This window comes from Callorhinus ursinus, unplaced genomic scaffold, assembly GCF_003265705.2.
Source record: "Callorhinus ursinus isolate GAN/ISIS: 27379988/994484 unplaced genomic scaffold, GSC_fseal_2.0 scaffold77, whole genome shotgun sequence".
Taxonomy (NCBI): domain Eukaryota; kingdom Metazoa; phylum Chordata; class Mammalia; order Carnivora; family Otariidae; genus Callorhinus; species Callorhinus ursinus.
In genome coordinates this window covers 3,391,977-3,418,061 of record NW_027397139.1, presented here as the reverse complement: position 1 = coordinate 3,418,061, position 26,085 = coordinate 3,391,977, and the positions used below count along the sequence as shown (strand labels likewise).

At 58.7% G+C, this 26,085-nt stretch overlaps 1 protein-coding gene across 2 annotated transcripts; it reads right to left on the bottom strand.

Annotated features, from left to right (window-relative positions):
• Positions 1 to 125: 125 nt before the first annotated feature.
• Positions 126 to 17,539, bottom strand: LMNB2 (lamin B2). 2 transcript variants are annotated; one of them, XM_025861174.2, is made up of 12 exons: positions 17,232 to 17,539; positions 11,552 to 11,688; positions 8,750 to 8,910; positions 8,432 to 8,553; positions 5,584 to 5,754; positions 5,355 to 5,480; positions 4,803 to 5,023; positions 4,299 to 4,587; positions 4,110 to 4,217; positions 3,594 to 3,713; positions 3,248 to 3,361; positions 126 to 2,572 (listed from the first exon to the last, which is right to left on the bottom strand). In XM_025861174.2, the coding sequence occupies exons 1-12, from the start codon at positions 17,514 to 17,516 to the stop codon at positions 2,531 to 2,533; spliced, it is 1,896 nt and encodes a 631-aa protein (XP_025716959.1). In that variant the 5' UTR covers positions 17,517 to 17,539; the 3' UTR covers positions 126 to 2,530. The 2 variants fall into 2 exon arrangements, with proteins under 2 accessions (XP_025716959.1, XP_073743435.1); XM_073887334.1 differs by lacking the exons at positions 8,432 to 8,553; positions 8,750 to 8,910; positions 11,552 to 11,688; positions 17,232 to 17,539 and adding an exon at positions 6,881 to 7,913.
• Positions 17,540 to 26,085: the final 8,546 nt, after the last annotated feature.

Below are 26,085 nucleotides of genomic sequence, written 5' to 3'. Positions count from 1 at the left end.
GGCAGGCGCGTCACGTGACCGAGGGCGCCGGCTGGCGCGGGAGGCCCGGCCAAACCCCTGGGGTCTCCGACGCCGGTCTGTTGCCGGACTGGGGCAGCTGTGTCAGAGCGGACTCGGGGCAGCACTTAAAACCAAAATGTTTATTGGAGTGTTGTACAAAAAGTTTCCAGTCATAAAATGCATATTACAAATCACTGGAGAAAGAAAAAGACCACACGTTTGGCATGCAAGTTCGTGGACGCCGCCCCCGGCTCCCCCGCCCGGCGCTCGCTCGGGGCGGCCCCCCGGCAGGTTGTGCTGGTGCTTCGGCGGCGGCGGCGCGCCCTGGGGCTGCGGGGTCAGACCGCACCCCGAGGGCCGCCGAGCCGCCGCTGGCCGGGGCGAGGGAACCGTCTCGCGTCCTTTAAAGCGGCTTAAAGCTAAGCATGTTTGACAACTACGAACTGTTTCCCAGGCCGACGCTGACGTTGTAACATTGGACCCCACCCTGGACCTCCCAGCACTTCCCTACCAACGCCCGTCCCCCACTTGCTGGCACCCCTCCCCCGGGCCAGGGACGCCACCGGGCGGGCATAAGGCGGGGAACCGGCTTGAAGACGACAGGAATCACCTGCCGGACACGAGGGGGGCCCACTCCCTGCACATGAGACCCCCCCCCCAAGACACCTCGCAGGATGTGGCCGAGGCCAGGGCACACTGTCGGGAGGACCCCCGCCCCACCCTCCCAAAGCCTCAAGCCTCTGCACTCCAGGCCGGCACTGTGCGCGTGGTCCCCGAGGTGTGGGCGCGGGGTGGGGGGATGCGCAGCCGGCGGCCCTCCTGGGAAAGGTCATGTGTGGGGCGGGGCTGGCGCATCGCCAGGCTGAGCGAGCGCCCCGGGGCGCACCAGAAACGCGGGGAGGAGTGGTTAGACATTTCCGTCCGCGAGGAGAACCGAGCGCACGGCCCGGGGACTCGGGTGGCCATGGAAAGAACTAGACCTAAAGCAAGGGGCTGCGGGCAGATTCTCGATGCAGCAGAAGCCTCCGACCCTCCGGCCACAAGCAGTTTCCAAGCGAAGTGAGACGGGGCGGGGTGGGGGGGGGCGGGGCAGGGCGGGGTGGGGCGGGGGTAGGGCCCGAGGTGGGAGGCAGGCGTGCTGCTCCCGGCCTAGGGCTAGCTGGGAAGGGCTGGCTGCTTTGTAAACGGGCTGCCTTCTGGGGGCAGCGTGCCTCCATGGCTCAGTATGACGTCTTGAAGACTCGAGCTGCACTTTCTGAAGGAATTTGCCGTCTGGGGCCTCAGAGGTCACCGAGATAGCCTCCCTCAACTCCAGCCCCTTGGGGGGCTGTCCCAGTGACGCTGGCATGAGGCCTCAAGTGGAATCCGGCAATCTGAGTACTGACCAATGTAAAAAAATAAATATCCATTAAAAAAATAACTTCTGTGTATCTATGTGGGGGGGGGGTACAAATGGGAAGCAAATGCGGAGGGGGCCGGGCAGCCAGGAGCTGGACTGGGGGCCGTGGAGCCATCCTGCGGAATCAGCCAGCACCGGCATGTCGGAGACACAGCGTTTCAGCGAGGTCGCCACAGAAGCTAGGACAGCGGGACACGCACATACAGGGGTCGGCGGGCGTTGGGACTCGGCCCCAGGCACAAGGCACAGAGTGGGAAAACGCCGTGTGGGTGGTCCAGTGGCTCACCCTCAAGCTGCTCTCCTCACGGCGGGCAGGAACTGGCTGCTCCCCGTGGACAGTGGCTCTGAAACCAGGGGCACTTGCTTCCAAGGTGACCCCATTTCCCTTTCCACCTGTCCCCTGGCCATTTACCTAGTGACCAGTCTCCAAACGGAGCTGTCCCTGTTCCCTGGGTTTCCATCTCTCTCTCCCGCCCTGTTGGTCCTGCAAGCTTAAGAACTGGACTACAGAAAGCTCCAGAAACTCGAGGGCCAGACAGCCAGGAAGGGAAAAGGGGGCCCACTGCAAAGTGCCTCGATATGTGCTTAGAAACCTGGCCCGCGGCCGCACACCATCACAAGGACTTACACCAGAGCCCCGGAGCCCAGGCCGGGCGGCCAAAACGCCACACTCCAGCACCTGCAGCCGGGCCACCAAAATTCCACAGGGGACGCGCCTACCCCCCTGCCCCGCGTCAGAACCTGGATTCTGGATTTGGTTTTTAAGGAGCTTCATAAAACAACTGAACTCCTAGGCAGTCCTGCTCTCCATCCACTCGAGGCCCACGGGGCGGCTCCTGGACACAAGAGCCCCAGCCCTGGCAGCCCCTGGCCCCCGTCAGCCATCAGGTTCCTCGGCCGCAGATTCAACCAAATGGTGAAATGGGGCACCAAAAAGAACTCTGGCCAGTGGTGATGAAGGAAGGGTCCAAGGAAGCCCACCCATGGGAAAGATCACAGAGACCCGCCCCCACGTTCTGGCAGTATGCTTAAAAATTCTCTAGAAATGTATCAAGGACTAAAGACAGCCAATGATATAAAAATAGTTTTCGGTGGCTCTGGGGTAAAGACAGTTGATGAGGCGTGTTCCGTTCACATCACGCGGCAGCCTCTCGAGGTGGTCCTTGGGTCCCCCTAGAAAGAAAGCCCGGCAACCTAAGAGGCCTGCACGTGCCCACCTGGCCAGGCAGGTCCCCCAACCCCTGCCGGAGAGGGGCCGGCCCAGGGCCTGTGCCCCCCTCCCCCCCCAGCAAGTCGATGGGGCCGCAGCTTCAGCCTCAACTGTCCCTGATCCAGAACCTTCGCCGTCTCCCTTCCTTCTGTTCCGAGCTACACAGGCCATCAGGACTTAAAGGTCAGACACGCGTCTTACCACGCAGAGGGGCTGCAGCTCAGCCCCAGAGCCTCAGGAACCCTTCGCCCGAACACCATTACTTAAGCCCTGGTATCTCTGGCAGGAAGGAGCAGTGGCCTCAGAGCCCGTTCACTGAGGACCCTCAAGGCTACACCGGCGCCACCCGGAGGTGCCCGGGGTTCAACACCCCACTCCTGGGGGCCCCGGGGCCAGAACCCTGAGGTCCACCCAAGGAGCAAGAGCCAGGAGACAAGGGTATTCCCCCGACAGGCCACCTCTGGCGGCGGTGGGCGCGCGGCCCTCCAGGCGGGGCAAGGCCTGGCCGGTGCCAAGAGCCAGCCACGGCCAGCCTCGCCCAGACGCTGCAGCCGGAGCAGCACCGCGCGGGAACCTGCCGGCGGCGTACGCATGCGCGTCCCAGTGGGCGTCCCCACGCGCCACCTGGGGGCCTCTACCTGTTGATGGAAAAGATCCTCCTCGCCAAACTCTGCTGCCTCCTCCTCTCCCTCCTCCCCGTTCTCCGTCTCCCGCACCACCGAGGACTGCTTCACGGTTCTCATGGCCACTTCCTGCGCAGGAGAAGGGCCACAGACACTTGACCCCTTGGGCAGCGGGGGCGCAGCCCGTCACGGTGGTGGTCAGGCCCGGGTGCTCCAGCCGAGCCTCAGCACACCGAGAGCCACGTTCCGAACCCAGGGTTGTGCTCCCTGGGCCTGTGGGGTGGTAAGGGTGAGATGGGGACCCCAGGAGGGACTCCAGAGCCAGGATGGGGGTGGCCCCCGGCAGGCCTTGGGCACCCACCTCCCCGTCGGCGTTGACCAGGACGGTCCGGAAGCTCTCGCCCACGCCCCAGCTGTTCTGGTTCTTCCACACGAGCGTCGAGGGGGGGCTGTGGGCCACTCCCGCACCAGCAGCCCACACCTGGGGACACAGGAGGGCCTCCCCATCAATGCTGGCTCCAGGCCCAGTACCACATGCCACCAGCCAGGGTAAAGGAGACACTGAGGCCTGGTGGCCACGGGCTCATGTCAGCAAATGCAGGCTGAGCGGAGACCGGAAGCCCATCAGCCCCCGGGGTCAGCGCCTGTGACTCGCGTCACCACGGGGCTCCAAAGGGCTCCAGGGAGGGTCCAAGGGCACACAGGTGACCCGCGACAGGACTCAGCTGTTCTCAGAGCCAAGTCACTCGACCACTGCCCCCCCCCCGCCCCCTCAAGCCATTGCCTGCTTCTCAAGAACGCCCCACACCCCAGCCACCACTCACATCGGTCACCCAGGGCCACTCTCCCCACCGCCCGGCCTTCCACGGCCACCTACCGTGACAGTCTGGCCGGCGCGCAGCACGTACTTGGGCGTGAACTTGTAGGCAATCTCCTCCCCTTCCATGACCTGCCTCTTGATTCGCCAGTTCCCCAGGGACTGGTCCTGGCACAGGGGACACGGCGCCTGACGCACAGCTCGGGGAGGCTGCCCCCCACCCCGCGCCCCGGGGTGCAGGCCCCTCACCTTGTCCGAGCTGTTCTTCAGCTGCACAAACCTGCCCTCCAGGTCGATGTCCTCGATGCCGATGCCGCCCGAGGCCGAGGCCCGCTGCGTCAGATGGAAGCTGGTGCTGCCGCTGCTGCTGCTGCCGGAGCCGATGCCGCTCGAGCCCGGGCCCGGCGACTCCTCCGCCTCCGGCCGCTTGCGCTTGCTGCGGCCCGGGCGCCCGGCCGTGGACACGCCGCCGCTGCTGCTGCTCGACGTGGCCCGCGAGACGGTGACGCGCGACGCCGGACTGGGGGTCAGCTTCAGCCTGCGGGGCGGGACCGAGGGCGGACCGGGGCTCCTGAGGGGCCCAAGCCTCTCGCTCGCCAGCCCCCCTGCGGCCCCGCCTCTCCCCGCCCCCCCCCGCCCCGGCTCCTCGCCCGGCCCCGCCCCCTGCACCCCTCTCCTCCTCGCGCCTTGTAGCCCCACCCCCTCCCTCCTGGCCTCGCCCCCTTGGCCTCCCTCTCCTGAGACCACCCCCACCTCTCCTCCTCGCCCTCCAGGAGCTTGCGGTAGGCGCTGATCTCCATGTCCAGGGCCAGCTTGACATCGAGCAGCTCCTGGTACTCGGCCAGCTGCTGCTGCATCACGTCCCGCATCTCGGTCATCTCCTGCTCCTTGGCGTCCAGCATCTTGCGGAACTTGTCCCGCTCCCCAGCCATGGTCTCCTCCAGCTCGCGAATCCGGTCCTCTGCGGCACTGGCCTGGCGGGCGGTGGGGGGAGTCCGGGCGGCCAGGTCAGGGCGGCCTCTGCGGGTCACGCAGAGAAGCCTACCGGGCTGCGTGTGCGCGCGGGCACCCACAGCGGGCAGGAGGCCCTGGAGGGCGGGGGGAGGCGTGGGCAGAGACCAGGCCCCGCAGCACGAGGGCTCTGGTGGTCGGTGGGCCCAACAGCCACCCCACTCCCCGGGCCAGAAGGGGAGGGGTGGTGCATCACCCACACTGCCGTTCGTGGCTCGTCTACACCCGAGACGCCAGAAGGAGGGTCCCGCAGCAGTGGCAGGGCCGAGGCGGGGGCAGGCCCTCGGGAGTCACCTGCTTCTGGAGGCCGGAGAGCTGGTAGCTGAGGGACTCGACCCGCATGCGGGCTTCCTTCAGCTCCTCCCGGGCGGCACTGGCGGCCTTATCGTTCTGGTCAGAGCTCAGCTTGGCGCTGTCCAGCTGGAGGGACACGGACAGGTGTGTGAGGGGCGGGGGGCGGGCGGCGGGCAGGGAGCTTCCCCCCCGCCCTGCCCGCCGCCCGCCGCCCGCCGCCCGCCAGCACCTTGGCCTGGTAGGTCTGCTCCAGCTCCAGTTTGTACAGCCGCACTTGCTCGTCGTGCTGGCCGCGCAGCTCCTCCAGCGCCTGCGCCATCCTGAAGTCGTACTCCTGCTGCCGGCTGCTGTCCACCTCCACCAGGCGGCGCTCATGCCGCCGCCGCGTCTCCCGCACCTCCTGCGCCAGAGCGCGGCGGTCAGCGCCCCCGCCCTGGGCCCCCAGCCTCGGGGTCACCAGTGTCCGCAACCCGAGCCCCAAGTCCACGTGAGCGCTCAAAACAACGAACCGCCGGAGAGTCACAGAGCGGACACGGCCCCGATAGCCCCCAGCTGACAAGCAGTAAATAAAACGTGTCCCCCACGCGCGGGAGCATCCCTCGGCCACGAGCACAGGCGCCCACACGCGCGGCCCCGGGGACGGACCCCGAGCCCACGACGCTCAGGGAGGGAACCAGACACGGAAGGCCACACGGGGTGTGAGTCCACGTGGGTGACACGTCCGGAGCAGGCTCCTCCGCGGACGGGAAGGGGGCTCGTGGGGGCCGGACGGGGAGTAACCGCTGATGGGGACGGGGTTTCGTTTTGGGCCGACAGAATGTTCTAGAGTTAAATAGAGGTGAAGGTTGCACAACTCTGTAAATGTACTAAAACCAACCAACTTGTACACTTTAAAAGTTTTATGGTACAGGAATATTTCAATAAAGCTGTGGTTAAAAGAATTCCTGACGAGGGGCACCTGGGTGGCTCATTGGGTTGTGCATCCAACTCTTGGTTTCAGTTCATGTCATGATCTCAGGGTAGCGGGACTGAGCCCCAAGTTGGGCTGTGCACTCAGTGGGAGTCAGCTTGTTGAGATTCTTTCCCACTCCCTCTCCCTCTGCTCCTCTCCCTGCTTGCACACTCATGTTTTTTCTTTCTCGCTCTCAAATAAATAAAAAAAATCTTAAAAAAAAAAAAAAAGACTTCCTGCCGAGCCCGTCTCAGGCACCTGGGGTCCGAGGCACAGAGACCTGGCCCTAAGGAGGCCGCCGCAACACTAAACAAACCAGTGGGAGGTCTGGGCCTAGCGCACAGCCCCCCAAACACAGGGTGGGCTCAGGTGCGGGCAGAGGGCGCTGTTCACCAGCCCGGGGCTACAAGGAAAGGCAAGTGCCTTTCCTCCAAGAAACTCACTCCAGCAGAGAGCAGTCGCTTACCACCCTGTGCCATCAGCTTGTAAAAACAATAGTGACGTTTCTCAAGGAAGCCAGCCCTGTTTACAAAGAAGCCATGAAGCTTGGGGAATCCAGGACCAGCACACCCACCTTCACGGGGCCCCCTATGGCCGCTCGCAAGGCTCGCTGCATGGCTCCGCGCCAGGAGCTCCTGGCCACTGGCCTCAGGGAGCCCCGCCAGGAGCCCTTCCAGGGTGTCCTTCGGGCTCCCCTCACAGGTCCCCGCGTGGCTCTCTTCCTGGGATCCTTCCTCATAAGTTCAGGGCCCCATACAGACCCCCTCGAAGGCTTCAGGGCTCTGGAGGATGCCTTCAGGGGTTCCCTCAGGGGCTCCTTCCCAGCTGCCCTGGCCCTAGCCCTGGCCAGGCCTGGCTGCAGCTGGAGGCCGCTCCTCAGTTGTACGGGCATGCTTCCTACCAGCAGCTCCCCCCGGGCACTGAGTGCATGAACCGGCTGGCCCCGGAGTTCCATTCTGGGCCGTGACAGGACAATGAGCTCTGTGATGATGAGCTGGGAGGGGACCCACACCACATCCATTCCGAGAAGACACAGAAACCCCAGCTCTAACTGCCAGGACTGTCATTCACTCCCAGGTGGGCCTGCCATACCCCCGAGCCCAGGCCCAGGGATTCAGAGCTTGGCAGGGGGGACCCAGGAAGCAACAGAAGCAGAGGGGCCCGCCGCTTCCCTTTCACAAAGAGGGTCTGCCGTGGGTTCAATGGTGGCGCCCCAAAAGATGTATCCAGGGCCACATTTTAAATAACCTATCTAAAATTATCTTAGTAGGCAGAGAAAGAGCATTTTGTAGTATTCAACATTCACAGTATGACAAATACACTTACTAATAATGAGAATACATGAGAACTCTCAAATCCTCTTGGAGGGCATCTCTAAAATGTGGTTTATGAAAGAATGCACACGTGTGTTTAGAGTCACCTGTTCAGTAGAATTCTATGCACATCATGAAAACCCAGCACTCTGGTCCCCTTCAGCAGGACTGTAGATCTCCCAGCCAGAACTAGGACATGTCAGTGTAAGAGTTACATTAAGAAAAAAGGAACTGGGGGCGCTTGGGTGGCTCAGTCGTTAAGCGTCTGCCTTCAGCTCACGTCATGATTCCAGGTCCTGGGATCAAGCCCCGCATCGGGCTCCCTGCTCGGCGGGGAGCCTGCTTCTCCCTCTGCCCCCCCCCCCCCCGCTTGTGTTCCCTCTCTCACTGTGTCTCTCTCTGTTAAATAAATAAAATCTTAAAAAAAAAAAAAGATGTGTCCACGTTCTAATCCCCAGAAGTAGGAGTGTGACCTTATTTGGAAAAGGGGCTTTGCGGATGGGATTAATGAATCTCCAAATCAGATCCTTCTGGATCATCCGGGTGGAATGACAAGTGTTTTTCATAAGAGATAGAAGAGCAGAGACGGGGAGAGGCCACGTGAAGGCAGAAGCACAGATGGAGGCACACGGCCACGAGCTTGGGGGACACCTAGAGCCCCCCACCCCGGGGCTGGGAGAGGCAGTAGGACCTTCCCCTGGAGCCTCCAGAGGGAGCATGGCCCCGGCCTACCCCGATCGTGGCTCTGCCCTCCGGGAAGTGGGAGACCACGAACTTTCCCGTGTGGGGGTACGGTCAGCCCTGAGACTCACCTCCTCAAAGACGTTCTTCCGGAAGTCGAGCTCCTCCTGCAGGCTCTGGCAACGGTTCTCCAGATCTACGCGCATCAGCGTCTCCTTCTCCAGCTGCTTTTTGGCCACCGCGTGACCGTCCTCTGCCTGGGAGACAAGACAGCAGGCTAAGGTGACACTGTCTGCCGCACCATATGGCCTCTCGGGGCCCAGGGATCCCCTTAAACATACACACTCCAACAGACAGTGTCAGGACTTGGAAACTGGCCGCCCGCAGCGCTCACGCCGGCCCCCAGCATCCCCAGCTTCCCCGCCAGACTGGGGAAACCCGCCCTAAACCTGCCTTAGCCAGCTGGGCCCGCAGCTCGGCCACGTCGCTCTCCAGGCCGCGCTTGTCGCTGAGGGCGGCAGCCAGCTCTGCCTCGCTCCGGTGGAACAGCGACTCCAGATCCTTCACGCGGCCCTGGGCCACCGTGAGCTCACCCTCCCTCTTCTTGGAGCTGCAAGTCAAGAGCAGGCGTTAGGCAGGAGCACGAGGGGCAAGCTGGGTGTGGGGGGCTACAGGGGGCCCCTCAGGCAGCGCCAGGAAGCCCAGGGACCAGCTCACTCTGGCCTCTGAGCATCTGCTCTGGGGTAACGGGGCCCAGGCTGTCGCCCAAAAAGCTGCCCCTTCTTCAGACCTGCTCTGCACATCAGGATTCCACCAGCTAACAAATACAAGTGCTCAAAAAAGCCTCAAGGAAAGAGCTTTAATGTAATTTTTTTGTGATTTTTCAACACAGGAGGGATCATTTAGGGGAGAACAATTTTTAAAAAAGTTAATGTATAATTTATTAAAGTTGCATATTAAAATCCTGGCCTTTGAAAAGTCGATCTTGTTTGTAAACTTAAGCTACTTTAAGTAAACTTAAGCTACTTTACTAACTTAAGGCTCATCTGATATTCTAGGAGACAATTTTCCCCAATATTAAAGAAGGCAAACAGATTCCTTAACGCCCAGCTATTACTAGCATGGGTCTGAGGCTCTTGAACATTTCTCAAAGGAATCCTCCGTCTTCTTGGAATTGAATGCATACCACCTCTCCACCCGGGCGCCGACAGAGCCGTCCCCAGCAAGAGTAGGGACACCCAGGGTCTCCCCCCAGCGCTGCTCACAAGAGGGCGCTGTGGGGGCCGAACAGCGTCCTGGTGCACGCCCCCCCCCCCCACCCAGTGAGAACCACTGGGGACGCAGCATCAGCTTGCACAAGGGGGTGGTGCAGGGACCAGTCAGTTCGGCCGCCAAGCTGCTCGTGTCCTCCACAACAGCCCTGGGAACATGGAGCTCCACTGAGGCATTTTACCGCCCCCCTCCACGAGGGTCTCAGGGTCCCTGCGGTCCTCGTCCCTGAGCTTACGCCGCACGGTCCTGCTCTCCCACCCATATGGGGCTGGGGGCTGCACAACCTGAGCCCCTAGAGCAGGTTTTGCAGGGGTTTGGGGAAACGAATCATTCGTTTGACACCCATCACTGAGGGCCCACTTTGTGGAGAATGCCACTCTCGTGCCAGAGATACACCTGGGAACACCCTTGCTCTCCCGATGCAGAACTTTCTCGTGAGACGAGATGACAGTGAAGCGTGCTGCCTGTCAGATGCGAATCTGCATTAGGAGGGCAGAGGAAGTGGGACGGGAGGTGAGGGATGAGCACAAGCCGGTGGGAACCGCACTTTTAAGGCACACAAGCCCCGGTGGGGGTCACCCTTGAAATAGACCTGGATGAGGGGAGTGTAAGAATGAGCCAGATCCATTATTTCTGAGAGAAGAGTATTTGGGCACAGGAAGCAGAAGTGCAAAGGCCCTGGGGTGAGGTGTGCCTGGCAAGTTTGAGATCAGTGACAAAACCAGGGGAACAGGAACAGAGGCATCAGGTGATGTGTAAAATTTTTCTTTTTTTTAAGTTCATTTAAATAATCTCTACACCCAATGTAGGGCTTGACCTCACAACCCCAAGATTAAGCATCACATGTTCTTCCAACTGAGTCAGCCAGGCACCTCAATGTGGAAAATTTCTAAACAACTTTATCCAATATTTGGATTCTGCAGAACTACGCAGAACGGCCCAGAAAGCAGGGGCACTGGTGGCTCCCACTGGCTTATGTCTCACTGGCCACGTCTCACGAGCTTCAAGGTGCGAACGCGGCTTCCTCATCTGTGTAACAGTAAGAACCGGAGGATTAAGCGGGAGATGTGGCCTATTTGTCGGGTCCTCCCTCACACAGCCACAGCACCCCTGGTGAACCGGCCCCGGGCCCGGAAACATCCCGGCGGCGAGGACAGACTCCCGGCACAGAGGACATCTGATGACCCAGGGGGACGTTCATGAAAGGCTCGTGGCCTCCAAAGCCCCCCACCTCACCCCCACCCATGGTCTCCGGCGTCTGCCATGAGTTTATGGAGGCGCGTGCGGGCGCTCAGGCCAGCCATGGCAGCTGTGTCTGGGGAAAGCCTGCAAGGCTGCTGTAGACTTTTACTTTTCTCTTTAAACTATCTTGCATTTTCCACTTTCTCACCAGTGGGCATCTGTGACTGCTAAGCAGAAAAAAACAAGACTCCTGGGCCCAGACAAGGAGCCGCACACAGGATCCCAGGCACCCGGAGGCTTCTGGAATCTGCACTGGCCCCAGGCAGAGCAGCTGGGGTCTCAGGCAGTGCTGACTCTGGGATTCCCTCAATCTTCCCCAAGAAGCACAAATCACTTTTTAATTAAAAAACCTACTAAACTGATGGGATACAGGCTACCTGGCCGCTTAAAACTACAGATGGCCTTTGCCCCTTGGCCAAAGACCAGGTGCCTAGACTGTGGGGCCACCTCTGCGCTCTGTTCTGTTCCGGCAGACCTCCTCCACGGAGGCACCTCAGCAGCACAGCTCTGAGAAAGAGCAGCCGGGCTGAGAAGGCCACACACCGTGTGGGTCCAAGTCTAGGACGTTCTGGGCTGAATTATGTTGGGGACCAAAGGTGGCGGGAAGGGCCAGCTAGAGGGTCAGGCCACAGAGCACCCTCACTCCCCAGCGGCCAGCCCGCATGACCCCGCACCAAGGGTGTCTGGGTGTGGCTCAGGGCCGCCGGGGACGCACCACACCTCAGCTGCACACCTACCTCTTGTTCGCCTCCTCCAGCTCAGCCTTCAGCTTCCCCAGTTCGATCTGCAGCCGCGCCCGCTCCCGCGCCGTCTCGTCCAGCACCCTGCGGGCATCGGCCAGCTCCGACTCATACAGCGTCTTGATGCCGCTCACCTGAGGGGGTGCAGCAAGGCCCAGGTCATGGAGAAACCCCTTTCCACCGACAGCGGGCGCTCCCGGGCTGGACACGGCTCCAACTGATGCCAGAGGCCTCCCCACCCAGCTCGGCCCCCCTACCCCTGGGGTGACCCCAGCCGGCCCGACCTGCCCAGGTCCCCTGTCCCCCACCCCGGTCACCCACCAGATGGGCACACAGCTCATGCTTCTCGTGGCCTTGTTACCCCCAACCTTCCCCCATCCCCCCCCATGTCTATGTGCAGAGGGCAGGCACAGGCGTTTACAAATACCTGGAACCAAACCAGGACGGTGAGAGAGTCCCTCAACCCCACTAGGACAGCCAGAGTCAAAAAGACAAAGGATAACAGATACTGGCAGCAACACAGAGAAATCGGGACCTCCACACACAGCCGGTGGGAGTGGAAAACGGGCCAGCCGCCGGGGTCGGGCAGCTGACCCTGTAGCCCTGTGACTCCACTGCTGGGACCTACCTACGCGGTAGAAGTAACAAGTGCACGCACATGAACCTGTGTGCATGTTCATGGCACAGTTCACAGAAGCCGGAAGGTATAAATGACCCAAACGTCCATCAGTGGACCAGCAGATACCTACAGTGTGTCCACACACCCACGGGCACGTCCCACGGCCGCAAGCAGGAGCAAGGCGCCCTCACGTGTTGCCCCGGGGACGGACCCGAGCCCACGACGCTCAGGGAGGGAACCAGACACGGAAGGCCACACGGGGTGTGAGTCCACGTGGGTGACACGTCCGGAAGAGGCTCATCCATGGATGGAAAGGGGGCTCGTGGGGGCTGGGGGGGGTGACGGCTGATGGGGACAGGGCTTCTTTTGGGAAGATGGGAATGTTCCGGAATTGGACAGAGGCGATGGTTGCACACATCTAAACACGCTAAGACCACTGAGCTGTAGAGCATTGTTGGACGAGCCATAGGGGCTGAGAATTCAAGCTCAATGAAGCTGCGGACAGAGAAGGTGGACGGAGGACGACAATCAGAACCACTCCCAGGGCAGCCAGCTTTGAAAGCTACACCACCTCCCACGAAACTACAAGATACCAGCAGGTGTCTGGGCTGGGGGGTGCAGGGGCAGCCGGGACACCTCCCTTCCATGGGAAAGGCCCCAGAGCAGAGGCGGCTGCAGGGAGCTGCCAAGGACCTGCGACGTGGTCAGGTAACCGCCATCCCCTGGCCAGGGACAGAGGAGCTTCTGGGAGGTGGGACTTTCCAGAAGAGTCGGGGTTTTAACAGACAGTCGAGACCCCCCCCCCCGAGAAATAAGGTTGAGTAAGTAAAAATACATCATACTGCTTGTCCCCACGACCGAGATTTTTGGCTTCACCCGTCCTGACCCTGCTCTGGGCTCCATACTGCTTGTCCCCACGACCGAGATTTTTGGCTTCACCCGTCCTGACCCTGCTCTGGGCTCCCAGGCTCAGTCCCCTCAAGTGCCTTGGTTAAAGTACCGAGTTCTGGGGCACCCGGCTGTCTGGGACGCATAATTCTTGATCTCAGGGTGGAAGTTCAAGCGCCATGGTTGTAGAGATTACTAAATAAGAGTACTAAGTCCACGCAGTGTTTCACGTCCGTGCGCGCACGCGCAGACATGCGGGCACATGTCCATCTGTCTTAATAAGGCACTTATCTACAGCCAGGCCTGCAAACTCAGGCCCACAAGCCAAATTCCGTCCCAACGCCTGTGTTTGTCCAGCCTGCAAGCCCAGGACAGTTTTTACATCTTTAAATGGCGAAGGTGGGGGGGAAGAAAAAGAAGTTTTGTGACACAGGCAAATTACAGGAATTTAGGTTTCCATGTGTATAAATAAAGTTTTATTGGCACGCAGCCTGGCCCGTTCCTTTACATAGTGTCCGTGACGGCTGAGTTGAGCAGCTGTGATGGAGACTTCCAGCCCACAGAGCTGAAAATGCTGACTCTAGCCCTGTTCAGAAAACATCTGCCAAACCCACTCTATGGCCCTGGGACAACGTAGAAAATGCTTGTAGAGCACAAGCACACAGCCTCTTTCAGACCACTAACAGGTGCTCTGCTGGCAGGACTTGCTTCCCTGCACCTGTGACAGTCCCTGCAGAAGCCTGGGCCACAGCAATGGGAGACCAATGGCTTGGGCCTTTTGTTTGGTCTTTAATGGCATTCTGCAACTGCCAAGAATGAACAAATGTGTTAGCATGTGTTGGCCAGGGAGGTGGAGCGTGGGGAGGGGGGTGTCCAGATAACCCGAGGTGGCCTTTTCCTGTTCCCGAGTCTCTGGGGGATGAAATCTTCCCAGCTAAGAACCACAGTTCTGCAGCTAATCCCCAGACACAGGCAGCCCCAAGTGCTACTTCCTCCCACCCAGCTCACCGCACCCTGCCCCTGCTCCCTGGGTCCACCTGAGGGAGCCCCCTACCTGCCCCCACCCCCCAGCAGCAACAGGACACCCTGGCAGGTAAGAGAAAAGAAACCGAAGGCTGGAGGAACTTAACACCCAAGTGGGGAGGCTCCTTGGAGAACTGCCTTCCCCTCCCGGGTCCCCTCCCTCCCGGCCAGCACACAAGACCTCTCTCAAACAGAAATCCGGCCCGGCCCCAGCCCTTCCAGAAACCCTCCAGTGACATGAGCACATGGCTCTTCAGGAGAGCACTGCCCACCCGACCAATACCCAGCGGGACCTGTAGGTAGGCACGTGTGAGAGCGTGCCCACGGGCAGAACAGCAAGGGCTTGGAAGCTTCAGTTTTACCTCAACTGTTTAGGTTTTACTACAAGCGTGTGGTATGCTTATAACATTTTAAAAGGCATCTTCAAAGGGTTCCTGAAGTGGCTTCTCCTAATGGCATTTGGGGCTGGAACATCCTCGGGGGTGGGGCCATCCTGAGCACCACTTGATGCCAGGAGCACCCCCAGCCTGATGACCACTAATGTCCCTGGGGGCAGCCTCCATGGTGGCAAGGAGCTGCTGTTCAGGTAAAGCGCACACATCCCTCCTACTGGAGCCACCTTCCCGGCCCCCTCCCTGCTTCTGCCCACCCACCTCTCCAGAGCCCGGCAAGCCTCCCCACCCTCCCCGCCCCCGCCCCTAGCCAAGGCCATTTCCAGGTCACTCCCTCTAGAGAGCCCACGGGACCACTCCCGCCCTCACTGCTCCAGCATCCCCTCCCTCCGTAGGTCACCAGCTCCCTCCACTGCCCAGTTCCGAGGGGCATTTATCACCTGGCCCCACGGGCAGGTAGAAGCTCCAGAACAAGCTGGTGGCAACTCCCCAGCTCCAGGTGGGAGCGCAGCCCTCACTCCGGGGTGACACCTAGAGCCCCCACACAGCCCCTGAGCTCACAGTGGGGCAGGTTTATCACCCACAGCAAGACTGCCTTTGTTCCCTTGAGCTCATCTGGTTTCCAAGAGGCCTCACCAGCTGAGAAGGGAATGATGCTGCTCCCCAGACAGCCGGCGGACCGGGTTCCCCAGGCGCTCCCGCACGGGCTCTAGGTACAACACCCACCCAGCGCATGCTGGTCACTGCCACTGGGCCCAGCAGGCCCATCACCCCCAAAGGTCTGCTTGCCATTCACCCCACCTGCGGGTGGGACAAGCAAGGCCAGGAGAAAGACAAGAAACTCACATGGGTGGCGCACCAACCAACCCAGCAGGCAGGAACTGGGTCCACATCCTGAAGACATTAGGGGGCCACCTCGGGGGCAGACAATTCTAGCCCCATCGTATTAATGACAAAACCTGCCCAAGGTCACACTGACTAAAAGCAGTTTGCATCTGAGTTTGAATCCAATCCCGAGCAACATAGCACCACCTACCAACGAAACTTCCTCCCCATCATCACCCAAGACACTTTCTGAGCCATTACCTGTCCTGGCAACGAGGAAACAGGGGCGACAGAACCCACGGAATACTTCCTCGGAGCGCCTGTCCTTTATTCTACAAAACACATATTAACACACACGCCCCACCAGCTAGCACAAAAGGGGGGCATTGTTATTTCCATTTTACAAAAGAAGCACTGAGATCCAGAGAATTTAAGTGACTTGCCCTGAGTCACACAAAGGGCAAGTGGCTCCCTGAAATGACCCCCTAGCTGCTCTCCTCCAAATCTGTCACTTGGTCCACGGTCAGGATAGGGAAGCCTAGGGAAGCCTAGGCTCTAGAACATTCTGGCTTCAGGGCCTGGCTCTCCTACGGGCCCTCAGGGGGAACCACAGGGTGAGCACTCCCCCAGCCCCCCACCCTTATTCAGAGAAACCACACTTGGGTTTCAAGGGGCCAGCAGGGGCCAGCTAAGTAAGAAAAGAGCCTGGGACCTGTGGGGACTGGGGGAGGGGCCTGTGGGGACTGGGGGAGGGTTGGGTTGGAGCCACAGTACCCAACCAAGGAAAGGACCCACCCAGGACACCCAGCCCTCACTTGCCCTTGCAGGGTGGGGCTTACCCAGCCCCTCTCCCTCAGTCTGCAGTGAAGCCCTGAGACCCACGTGGAAACCAAAACTTCCCACTGGATCCCCAAGACCAGACGTCTCCCCATTCCCTACCAGGCTCCAGTCCATCAGCCAACGGGGGCCCCAAGGCCCACCTGAGGACCTCTCAAATTTCCCATGGGACCCCTGAGGCATCAGACCCCCTCCCCTCGGATGCCCACCCACCCCAGGTGCGGGTAGGAGACGGACCCTACAGCCAAACCACCTCCCCAGTCCCTCAACTCCCCAGAACTCATCACAGGGCCTTTGCAGAGTTCCACAGAGAACAGAGCACGTGACTCCCCCCCGAGCCCCCCCCCCCCCGACCATGAGACCCTCCACACAGTTTGAACTCCCGGTCTCCTCCGAGACCCGAGAACCCCACCAAATTTCCTCCCAGGACGCCAGAACATCCTAACGCATCCCCGAGACTCCCCACCTCGCTTAGGGGCGGGGCTTACTCTGGCTCATTCCCTCTCAGCCAGGGGATCCCCAGATCGCCTCTAACTACTCAGGGCTCGGCCCTGCCCCATCTCCACCACTCGCACAGGGGGCCCCGGGATCCTTTGGGGTCCCTCAGAGGAGGGGGGTACCCCAGACTGCACTCCTCACTCAGTGGATACACGAAATCCCCTGCGGGCCCCTCGCGGGCGGGGCTTGTCCCAGTGTGCACCCCTCATTCACAGGTCCCCCGAAAAACTCTGGGGAACCTTCGGTGGGCGGGACCTGCTCCAGTGTGCACCCCTCTCTCACAGGTCGCCCGAAAAATCCCTCGGACTCCTCGGTGGGCGGGGCCTGCCCCCGTGTGCACCCCTCTCCTGGAGCCCCTCGAGACTCCCTGAGGATCCCCTAGGTGGGCAGGCCCGCCCGGCTTCCAAACCTCTCCCACGGGAGGTCCCCGAAACCCCCCGGGTAGAGTCAGAGGCCGAGGCCCACCCCAGCGTGCGCCCCTAGGGCCCCCGAACCCCGGGGACCCCCCCGGTGGGCGGGGCCTGCCCAGTGTCACCTCTCGCGCGCGGGAGCCCCCGGGGACCCTCAGAGGTCGAAGCCCCGGCTGCGCGCCCACCTCGCGCGTGGTCACCTCCTCCCTCTCGGAGATCTTGAGCAGGAGCCGGTCGTTCTCGAGCTCGAGCGCGCGGACACGGTCGATGTAGTGCGCCAGGCGGTCATTGAGCTCGCGCAGCTCCTCCTTCTCCTGCAGCCGCGACAGGCGCGTGGGCGACAGCGGCGTGGCGGGCCCGCCTGCGCGGCTGGGCAGCGGCGTGGCCATGGCGGCGGTGGTGGCGGCGGCGGCGACAGCGGCTCGGGGCCCGCGCGGCTCGGGACGGCGGCCGCGGCGCGGCGGGCTCATTCAATCCGCGCCGCCGACCAAGATGGCGCCCGGCGCCCGCCGCCGCGGAGCAGCCTGGGACTTGTAGTCTGTCCTGGCTGCGCGGGGCAAGCCGGGAGCTGTAGTTTCCTGTGCGGGCAAGGCTTTGCTCGCCTCCCGCTCAGGTTCTCGCTCTGTCGACACATTGCTGTTCCTGAAACTGCTAGCGTCCAGGGCCAACCCCCCGGACCTGAAACTCCCAGCTCGCCACCGAGTGACACCGGGTTTCTTTCCAATGCCCACTTTCCCGACTTGTATAACCTACCTACCTCTTTGGAGTCCTTTTAAAATTAAAGGTGAAGGAACCTCAAAAACATGCTCAGTGATGTCACTTACATGTACAATCAAAATGAAATAATAAGATAAGATAAGATAAATAACTGAGCTCACAGCAGGCGCCTGGCTGGCTCAGTCGGAAGAGCGTACCACTCGACCATTGATCTCGGCATTGTGAGTTCAAGCCCCACCTTGGTTGAAGCGATTACTAAAAAAAATTAATTAACTTAAAAAAAAATAACTGAGCTCACAGATACAGAGCACAGGTTGTTGGTGGTTGCCGGTGGAGGGGTGGGAGGTGGGCAAAATAGGCGAAGTGGTCAAAAGGCACACAATCTTCCAGTTATAAAATAAAGAAGTTCTGGGGCTGTAATGCACAGCATGGTGACTATAGTTAATAACATTGTAGTATATCTGAAAGTTGCAGAGAGAGTAGACCTTAAAAGTTCTCTTCACACACAAAAAAACTGTAACTATGTGTATTGATGGATGCCAACTACACCTACTGTGATCATTTCAACAAGGTACACAAATATCAAATCATGAGGTCATACACCTGAAACTTCTACAATGTTATATGTCAATGATACCTCAATTTAAAAAAAAAAAACAAAAAGAGAAACACCTCATTGAAAGAAGCCAGGCACAAAAGGCCACATACTATCCAATTCCACTATATATAAAACATCCAGCAGAGGCGAATCTATAGAGCAGTGTCTTGGCGCATGGCCATTGGGGCCCCGTTGTTTTCTGCGGTGGGGCAGGATGTGGAGGAGCATCTCTGGGCTCCCCACCCCTCCACGTGATGCCAGCAGCACCACAGCCCATTCCAGTCCCAACAACCAAAATGTCTAGACATTTCCACCTGTCACCTGGAGGCAAAATTGCCCCCCGTTGAGAACCACTTCCTTCCCCTCACCCTGGAATTTGCCGGGAGAACCCCTCCTTCCCAGACATCCCACCTTGGGGAATTGGGCTGAAACAGCCTCCCTTAGGGACTCACAAATGTCACACGGAGAACGTGATTGTCCTTCCAGCCTTCTGAGGAGGCGGGATACTCACCTGTCTTGAACGCCTGAAACTCACTATATATTCCCCTCTTACCAGAAGCAAAGTCCCCCCCCCCACCTTAGAACCCAGGCCGGAACAATCCCCAGCTAGACCGTCACTGTGCTGTTTTCTCAAAAGCTACCTTGTGCTTTAAACCTGATATTGTTGCCTGTACCCTCATCAAACATAAAAGACAGTCGGTAGGATGCGAGGGCATTAAAGCGAAGTGTGGATCCGTGATACTCCGGGCGGCAGGGCCAGAGCGGAGGAAAGAGATTGAGATGGGGTCACCTTGCCAACGCCCCACCCCCAGACCTAGCTGCAGCCCCCTCCCCGTCAGAGCTCCGCTGACCTCCACCGCCTCGAGCCCTGGCCGACCTGGGCCCCACTCAGGGCCCTGCAGGGTCCCACCCGCCGCTAAGCGCTCTCGCCCCTCTCCGCCTCCTGGTCTTTCCCCGGCCAGGATGCCGCCAGTCCCCTCCCGGTCGCGCGGGCCGCCCTGGGCCTCAGCCTTCCCGTCTGTGAAACGAGTCTGGCCCCGACTCCCGCTCCGACCCCTCGGCGCTGGGCGGGGCCCCCCGACGCGGGACCCCCGGGGGCTGGACTCCAAGTCCCAGAAAGCCCTGCGCTTCCCGTGGGTGGGGCCCGGGGCTCCCCCTCCCCGCGCGGTTTGGGAAGCGACCGTAATTTTCAAATTTTGGCGCTGGGCGGACGGGGCGGCTACCGCGGCTGCCAGGCCCCCGCCCCCGGCCCGCCGAGCCGGAGGTCTGGGCCCCCGCCCCGCGAAGCTGGGCCGCGCCCCTGCGCAGGCTGCCCCCGCCAGGCAAGCGGCGGGACGCTCCCGGCCCTTGGCCGGCAGGCGAAACTAAGGCACGAGGCCCCCCAGCGGGGACGGGGCGCAGGCGGGATTCAAAGGCAGGACCCGCTGGCCTCGGGGCACAGGAGAGTTGATGGCTGTCTGCTTTGGGGGCAGGGAGGGCGGGTAGGGGGTAGGAGGGTCCGCTCCCGGGACCGTCCAGCCCGCCAGCCCGGTCCCGACCGTTCCTTCCACGCCCCTCGCGCCGCCGCGCTCATCCCGCGCGGGGTTTGGCGCCAGATCTTTCAAAAAATCTCAGTCCAACGGCTGCCCCTGGCTCCGGGCCCGGCTCGAGAGCCTGGATCCTGAATTCCGGAGCCTGGATCTGGGGGGCCTGGATTCCGGAGCCTAGGGAAGGGCCGGATTCCGGACCCTGGATGGGGGGCGCCGCGTATTCCCGAGCCCGGAGGGGAGTGGAGATCCCGGACCCCTGATTCCAGAGCCTGTGGGCCAAGCGCTAGGAGCTGGGAGCAGAATTCGGGAACCTGGGGGGCTGGAACCTATAATCGCAAGTGGAATTTGGGAGGGAGGGGGGATGCTGAGGCTGACAGGCAGCGCTGGTGATGGCAGTGGAATGCACTAGAGACACGGACGAATATCGACTGAACTTCTCCCCCGAGCCAGGCACGGGAGCTGCGTCAGGGTGACCCCAACAAAGATCCCTGCTCTGAGGCAGATGGCATGGGAGGAGTTGGGAGACAGGACACCGACACACACCACAAATAAGCAAATGACATGGGGTGGGGGAAGGCAAGGTGGTAAAAGAGGTGAAGGGGCTTGGGAGCGGGTGGGGCAGGGGGGTACATTTTTAAACAGGGTGGGTCCCTCTGCAAAAGGCTGGGCCTTGACTTGGAGAAGCTGACACTTGAGCAAGGACTCAAAGAGGAGGGGGGTCAACCTCGTGAACGGGTGGGGAGAGAGCCTCCCATGGAAAGGGACCAGCCAGCGCTGGTTCTAGGCCTGAAGGAAGCAGAAAGGAATGAGAACTTCCAGTGGGTGGAGATGTCCAAAATCGACCTGGGAGCTTCGGAGCCACAATAGTAACGCCAAGACAGAGTTTGGGATAAAGAGGAACAATAGCTTTATTGCGTTGCCCGGCAAAGGAGGCTTCAGAAACTGCAGGTCCTCCCCAAGGAAGGTGCTGGGGAGTTTTACAGGGAAATACAGGATCTAGCCCATTTCGGGGTTTTTTGTGTTTGTGCTGTCAGCTTTGTTCATCATGTCTTTAGGGTGGTACCGGGTTCCTGAGACAGAAGGATAGGAAGGGAGGAAGGGAGGTTTGCAGAAGAGAGGAAAAGCTTACTTTAAAATCAGGCTTCGCTGAAGCTTTAGTGAAGCCATTTTATTTTTTTTCACCTTTATGCTTTTAAGTGGTTTCAGAGACGGATATTAAAGAGGGAAACAAATATGTAATCAGACATTGGTGTATAGTTATCTGTCGCTGTGTAACAAATAGCCCCAAATGAAGTGGCTTAAAGCAACTCATTTCTTATCTCAGTTTCCATGCCTCAGGAATTCGGGTGCGGCTTAGCTGGGTCCTCTGGCCGAGGCTTCAGAAAAATTTACTTCAAGCTCTCTTGATGGAAGGATTCAAGTCCTTGCAGGGTATAGGCCTGAGAGTGTCAGGTTCTTACAAGCTGTTGTCCAAAGGCTGTCTCAAGGCCTCATCACATAACAGAAGATCTGGGTTTTGAACCCTTACTGCTTGCTGCAATGGGGAAACAGAAAACAAAAACAACCCAAATATCCGTCAACGGACCCACAGCTCCATGTACATTTACACGGTGGAATATCATACAGCGGTGAAGACGAATGCACCTAGGGGACGCCCATCCACAGCATGACCTCCGAGACATAAGATCCTGAAAGAAAGCAAAGTGCAGAAGAATACCATCACTATTCTACCACGTCTATGAAATTCCAAACCTGGCTAACCCAGCCGATCCATCACTTAGGGGGTACTACAAATGTGACAGAATTGAAAGGAAAAGCAGACACATGATTACTCAGAAGTCGGCACAGTGGTTTTGTCTGGTGGCACATGAGGACAGGTAGACGGTGGGGGCTTCAATGTGGTGGTCACATTCGATTTTATAAGCCTACTGGTTGTGAAGTCTCTAGTCTATACGCTGGACATATAAGTTATAGATGCTTGTTCTGTGTTCGATATATTTCATGTTTTAAAAATGAAAACAAAGCAAAACAAAAAAAACCCTCCTTGGGACTGCTGTATAGAACAATGTGGTCCCAATAGAAATAGAATATCCTACCACAAAAGAGAAATGGTAATCGGGGCGCCTGGGTGGCTCAGTCGTTCGTTAAGCGTCTGCCTTCGGCTCAGGTCATGGTCCCAGGGTCCTGGGATCAAGCCCCGCATCGGGCTCCCTGCTCAGCGAGAAGCCTGCTTCTCCCTCTCCCACTCCCCCTGCTTGTGTTCCCTCTCTGGCTGTGTCTCTCTCTGTTAAATAAATAAAATCTTTAAAAAAAAATGGTAATCATGTGACTCATAGAGGTGTTAACTAAGCTGCTGTGGTAATTATGTTGCAATATATAAATGTATCAAATCAATACACATTGTACATCTTACGGTTACACAACACAATGTTATATGTCAATTATATCTCAATTAAAAAAAAAAAAAGAATAGTGGCTCTGGGTGGCTCAGTAGGTTAAGCATCTGCCTTCAGCTCTGGTCATGATCTCAGGGTCCTAGGATCGAGCCTCACATCAGTCATCAGGGGAAGCCTGCTTCTCCCTCTCCCTCTGCCCCTCCCCACCACTCGTGCTTACTCTCTCTCAAATAAATAAAAGCTTAAAAAAAAAAAAAAAGAATATTGTAGGGGTGTGCCTGGGTGGCTCGCTCGGTTAAGCGTCATCGGACTCTGGATTTTGGCTCAGGTCATGATATCATTGGTCATGAGATAGAGCCCCGCATCAGGCTCCACACTTGAGTAGGGAGTCAGCTTGAGATTCTCTCCATCTGCTCCTCCCTTCCCCCACTCAAGTAAATAAATAAATCGTTAAAAAAAATTTTTAGGGGCACCTGGGTGGCTCAGTCAGTGAGGTGTCTGCCTTCAGCTCAGGTCATGATCCCAGAGTCCTGGGATAGAGTCCCACGTCGGGCTCCCTGCTCAGTGGGGAGTCTGCCTCTCCCTCTCCCTCTGCCCCTCCCTTACTCTGTGCTCTCTGTCAAATAAATAAAATCTTAAAAAAATAATTTTTTAATTAAATCTTATTTAAAATGTGGTTTCCCTGGGGCTCCTGGGTGGCTCAGTTGGTTAAGCATCTGCCTTTGGCTGTGATCTCAGGGTCCTGGGATTGAGCCCTGTGTCAGGCTTCCCGCTCAGTGGGGAGCCTGCTTCTCCCTCTCCCTCTCCCCCTGTGCTCGCTCTCTCTATCTCTCTCTCTCTCTCTCTCTCAAATAAATAAATAAAATCTTTTTTAAAAATAAATAAAATAAAATAAAATTTGGTTTCAGGATGGCTGGCTGGCCTCATGTGACTCTTGATCTCAGGGTCATGACTTGGAGCCCCATGTTGGGTGCAGAGATTACTTTAAAAACAAAAACAAAAACAAAAAAAAATGTGATTTCTCAGTCATGCCAGCCATATTTTATTTTTTTTTTATTTTTTAAGATTTTATTTATTTATTTGACAGGGAGAGAGACAGCAAAAGAGGGAACACAAGCAGGGGGAGTGGGAGAGGGAGAAGCAGGCTTCCCGCCGAGCAGGAAACCTGACGCGGGGCTCAATCCCAGGACCCTGGGACCATGACCTGAGCCTAAGGCAGACGCTTAACGACTGAGCCACCCAGGTGCCCCATGCCAGCCATATTTTAAAGGCTCAGTAGCCGCACACAGCTGTTCCACCAGCCAGAACAGGTGAAGAGGATGCTGGGAAACTCACCCAGGTGAGGGCCTACAGTAGCCTGGGCGGGGGTTGGTGCTGCACTTAAGACCTAGCCTGTCCCCCTTTCTGGACCTCTCCGTACACCTCCTTTTCTAGACTTGACCCCAATACCCAGGACTCAGAATCACCTGTTTCCAAACACCTGGGCAGATCTCACCCTCTGGAGCATCGTCCCAAAGGCACTCCATCACCCCGTGAGCACCCTCCCTGGACTCAGGTAGCAAAGGGCAGCTGGGTGGGTTTTTTTTTTTTTTTTTGAGGGGGGAGGAGTGGATTTGTGAGCTGAGATGCCACCTGTGTGCAGGCAAGGACCCTTATCATAGAATACAAACCGCAGGGAGAGAGAAACAGGCAGGCAGTGTAGACCTAGGGCTGGCTCTCCCCACATGGCCACCTCCAGGGCAGAGCCGCCAGGAGCCCGAGAATTCTGACCAGGAAGCGGGCTTGCCAGGAAGGTTTGAAGGTGTGAGTCTCAGGTTACCTCCGCGTAACAGACTGCCCCCAAACTTTACTACTGCCCACAGGTTTGTGAGCTGGGAATGTGGCTCAGCTGGGTGGTTCTTCTGTCCCATGTGGGGTGGACAGGGGTCACTGGTGGCGTCTAACTTGCAGGGGGGCTGGTGGGTCAGCCCCTCTCCCCTTCTGTGTGGTCGCACGTCCCCGCGGCTGCAGCACAGTGGGACTTCTTAGGTGGGATCTCAGGACTCCCTGAGAGCGAGACAGGAGCTGCAGGCCTTTTGAAATTTAGGACTGCAGCAGGCAGGGTCCCTTCCCTTGCGCCCCATCAGTCAGCCAGTCACAGATGCAGCCCAGATGTGCTGAAGGAGAGGGGAAACTGGATCTGCCAACCGGAGGAATGTCCAGGAACTGCAGCTGGGTTTTTTTTTTCCTAACAACTTTATTGAGATATAATTCACATACCATACAATTCACACCCTACAGTGCACAGTTCGGTGGGTTTTTTTCTTTTTACTATATTCACAGCTTTGTGAATCCACCACCACAATCAACGTTCGAACCTTCCATCCCCCCAAAAAGAAGCCCCGTTCCTTCCCCTCCCCCAGCCCCTGGGCCCCCGCGAGCCCCCTTCCCGTCCGCGGATGAGCCTGTTCCGGACGTGTCACCCACGTGGACGCACACCCCGTGTGGCCTTCCGTGTCTGGCTCCCTCCCTGAGCGTCGTGGGCTCGGGGTCCATCCCCGGGGCCGTGCGTGGGGGCGCCTCGCTCCTGTCCGCAGGTGACTGAATTCTAGGGTGTGGACGAACTACAACGTTTTCATCCGTCATCAGCTGATGGACATTTGGGTTGATTCCCCGTTTTGGAAATTATAAACATTGCCGCTATTAACATTCATGAGTAGGTTTTTGTGCGGACACGGCTCTCATCTCTCCCGGGTGGACCTGCCAGGTCAGATGGTAACTCCGTGTTCACCCTTTGCAGAAGCCGCCAGACTTTTCCACAGTGGCTGCGCTATTTTACATTCCCCCCCAACCGCGTGTGAGGGTTCCAGGGTGTCCACATCCTCACCAGCGTTTGTTACTATCTGTGTTTCCGGTCCTAACCGCCCTCATGGGCGTGAGGCTTGCGGTCCAATGCGCGGGTCTCTAATCCCGCGGGGCATCTGTCCGGATGGGTGGATAGAACACGCTTGTGTAGCAGTTTGTTACTTGGTATGTAATTTTTTGAACCCTGAGATGTGGGTTTCGTGGCCCCCCCTGAATTCTTACTCTGGGTCCCACGAACGTTAGAGGCGGGCTTGCGGGTGGGCCCTGAGTCCAACTCCTGGGGTCCTTGTGAAGACACAGAGACACCCAGGGAGAAGTCCGGGTCTAGATGGAGGCAGAGATGGGAGCCAGGCATCTGTGAGCCAAGCGGCACCGTGCTGCCAGAGGGGCCAGGAATGAATTCTCGCTCGGAACTTCCAGAGGGAACCAGCACACCTTGCCCTTGGACCTCTGCCCTCCAGAACAGGGAGAAAATAGATCCCTGTCATTTGAAGCTGCCCGGGGCGGGGGGGGGGGGCGGTATTTACACTAGGAGTGTAAATCCAGCACTCTTCCGAGGCCCCCGAGGTTCTGGGGGGTCGCGCCCCCCAACCCCCAGCTCACTGCTGGGGTCTGAGGTGAGGGCGGTCTCCAGGGACCTGTGACCTCTAGCCAAGCGATTGGCTAAGCGCCAGAGAAGTATAAACGTTCCAGCGAAGGATGCCAAGTTGAAGATGATCTCGGATCATCACACTTACTCCAGCACCTCGTTGCCTAGGAACGTGCGGTCCTTTGAGCTCTTTGCGCCAGGTGTGACATCTCACTGGTCCCTTCATTAGTTAGGGGACTCCTTCAGTCGTTCAACCCACACCCCTTTATTGAGCACCTGCGGTGTGCTGGGAACACCGTGGGGAGACACGGAAACGCCTGCTCTGGTCAAGCCCACATTCTAGCAAAGGGCGCGATAATAATTATG

Coding starts and splice junctions, on each gene's coding strand:
- LMNB2 (XM_025861174.2), bottom strand. CDS start 17,516: ATGAGCCCGCCGCGCCGCGGCCGCCGTCCCGAGCCGCGCGGGCCCCGA. Junction 11,689..17,231: donor AGGAGGTGACCACGCGCGAG/GTGGGCGCGCAG, acceptor GCACCCCCTCAG/GTGAGCGGCATCAAGACGCT. Junction 4,588..4,802: donor CTGGAGGGCGAGGAGGAGAG/GTGGGGGTGGTC, acceptor CCCGCCCCGCAG/GCTGAAGCTGACCCCCAGTC.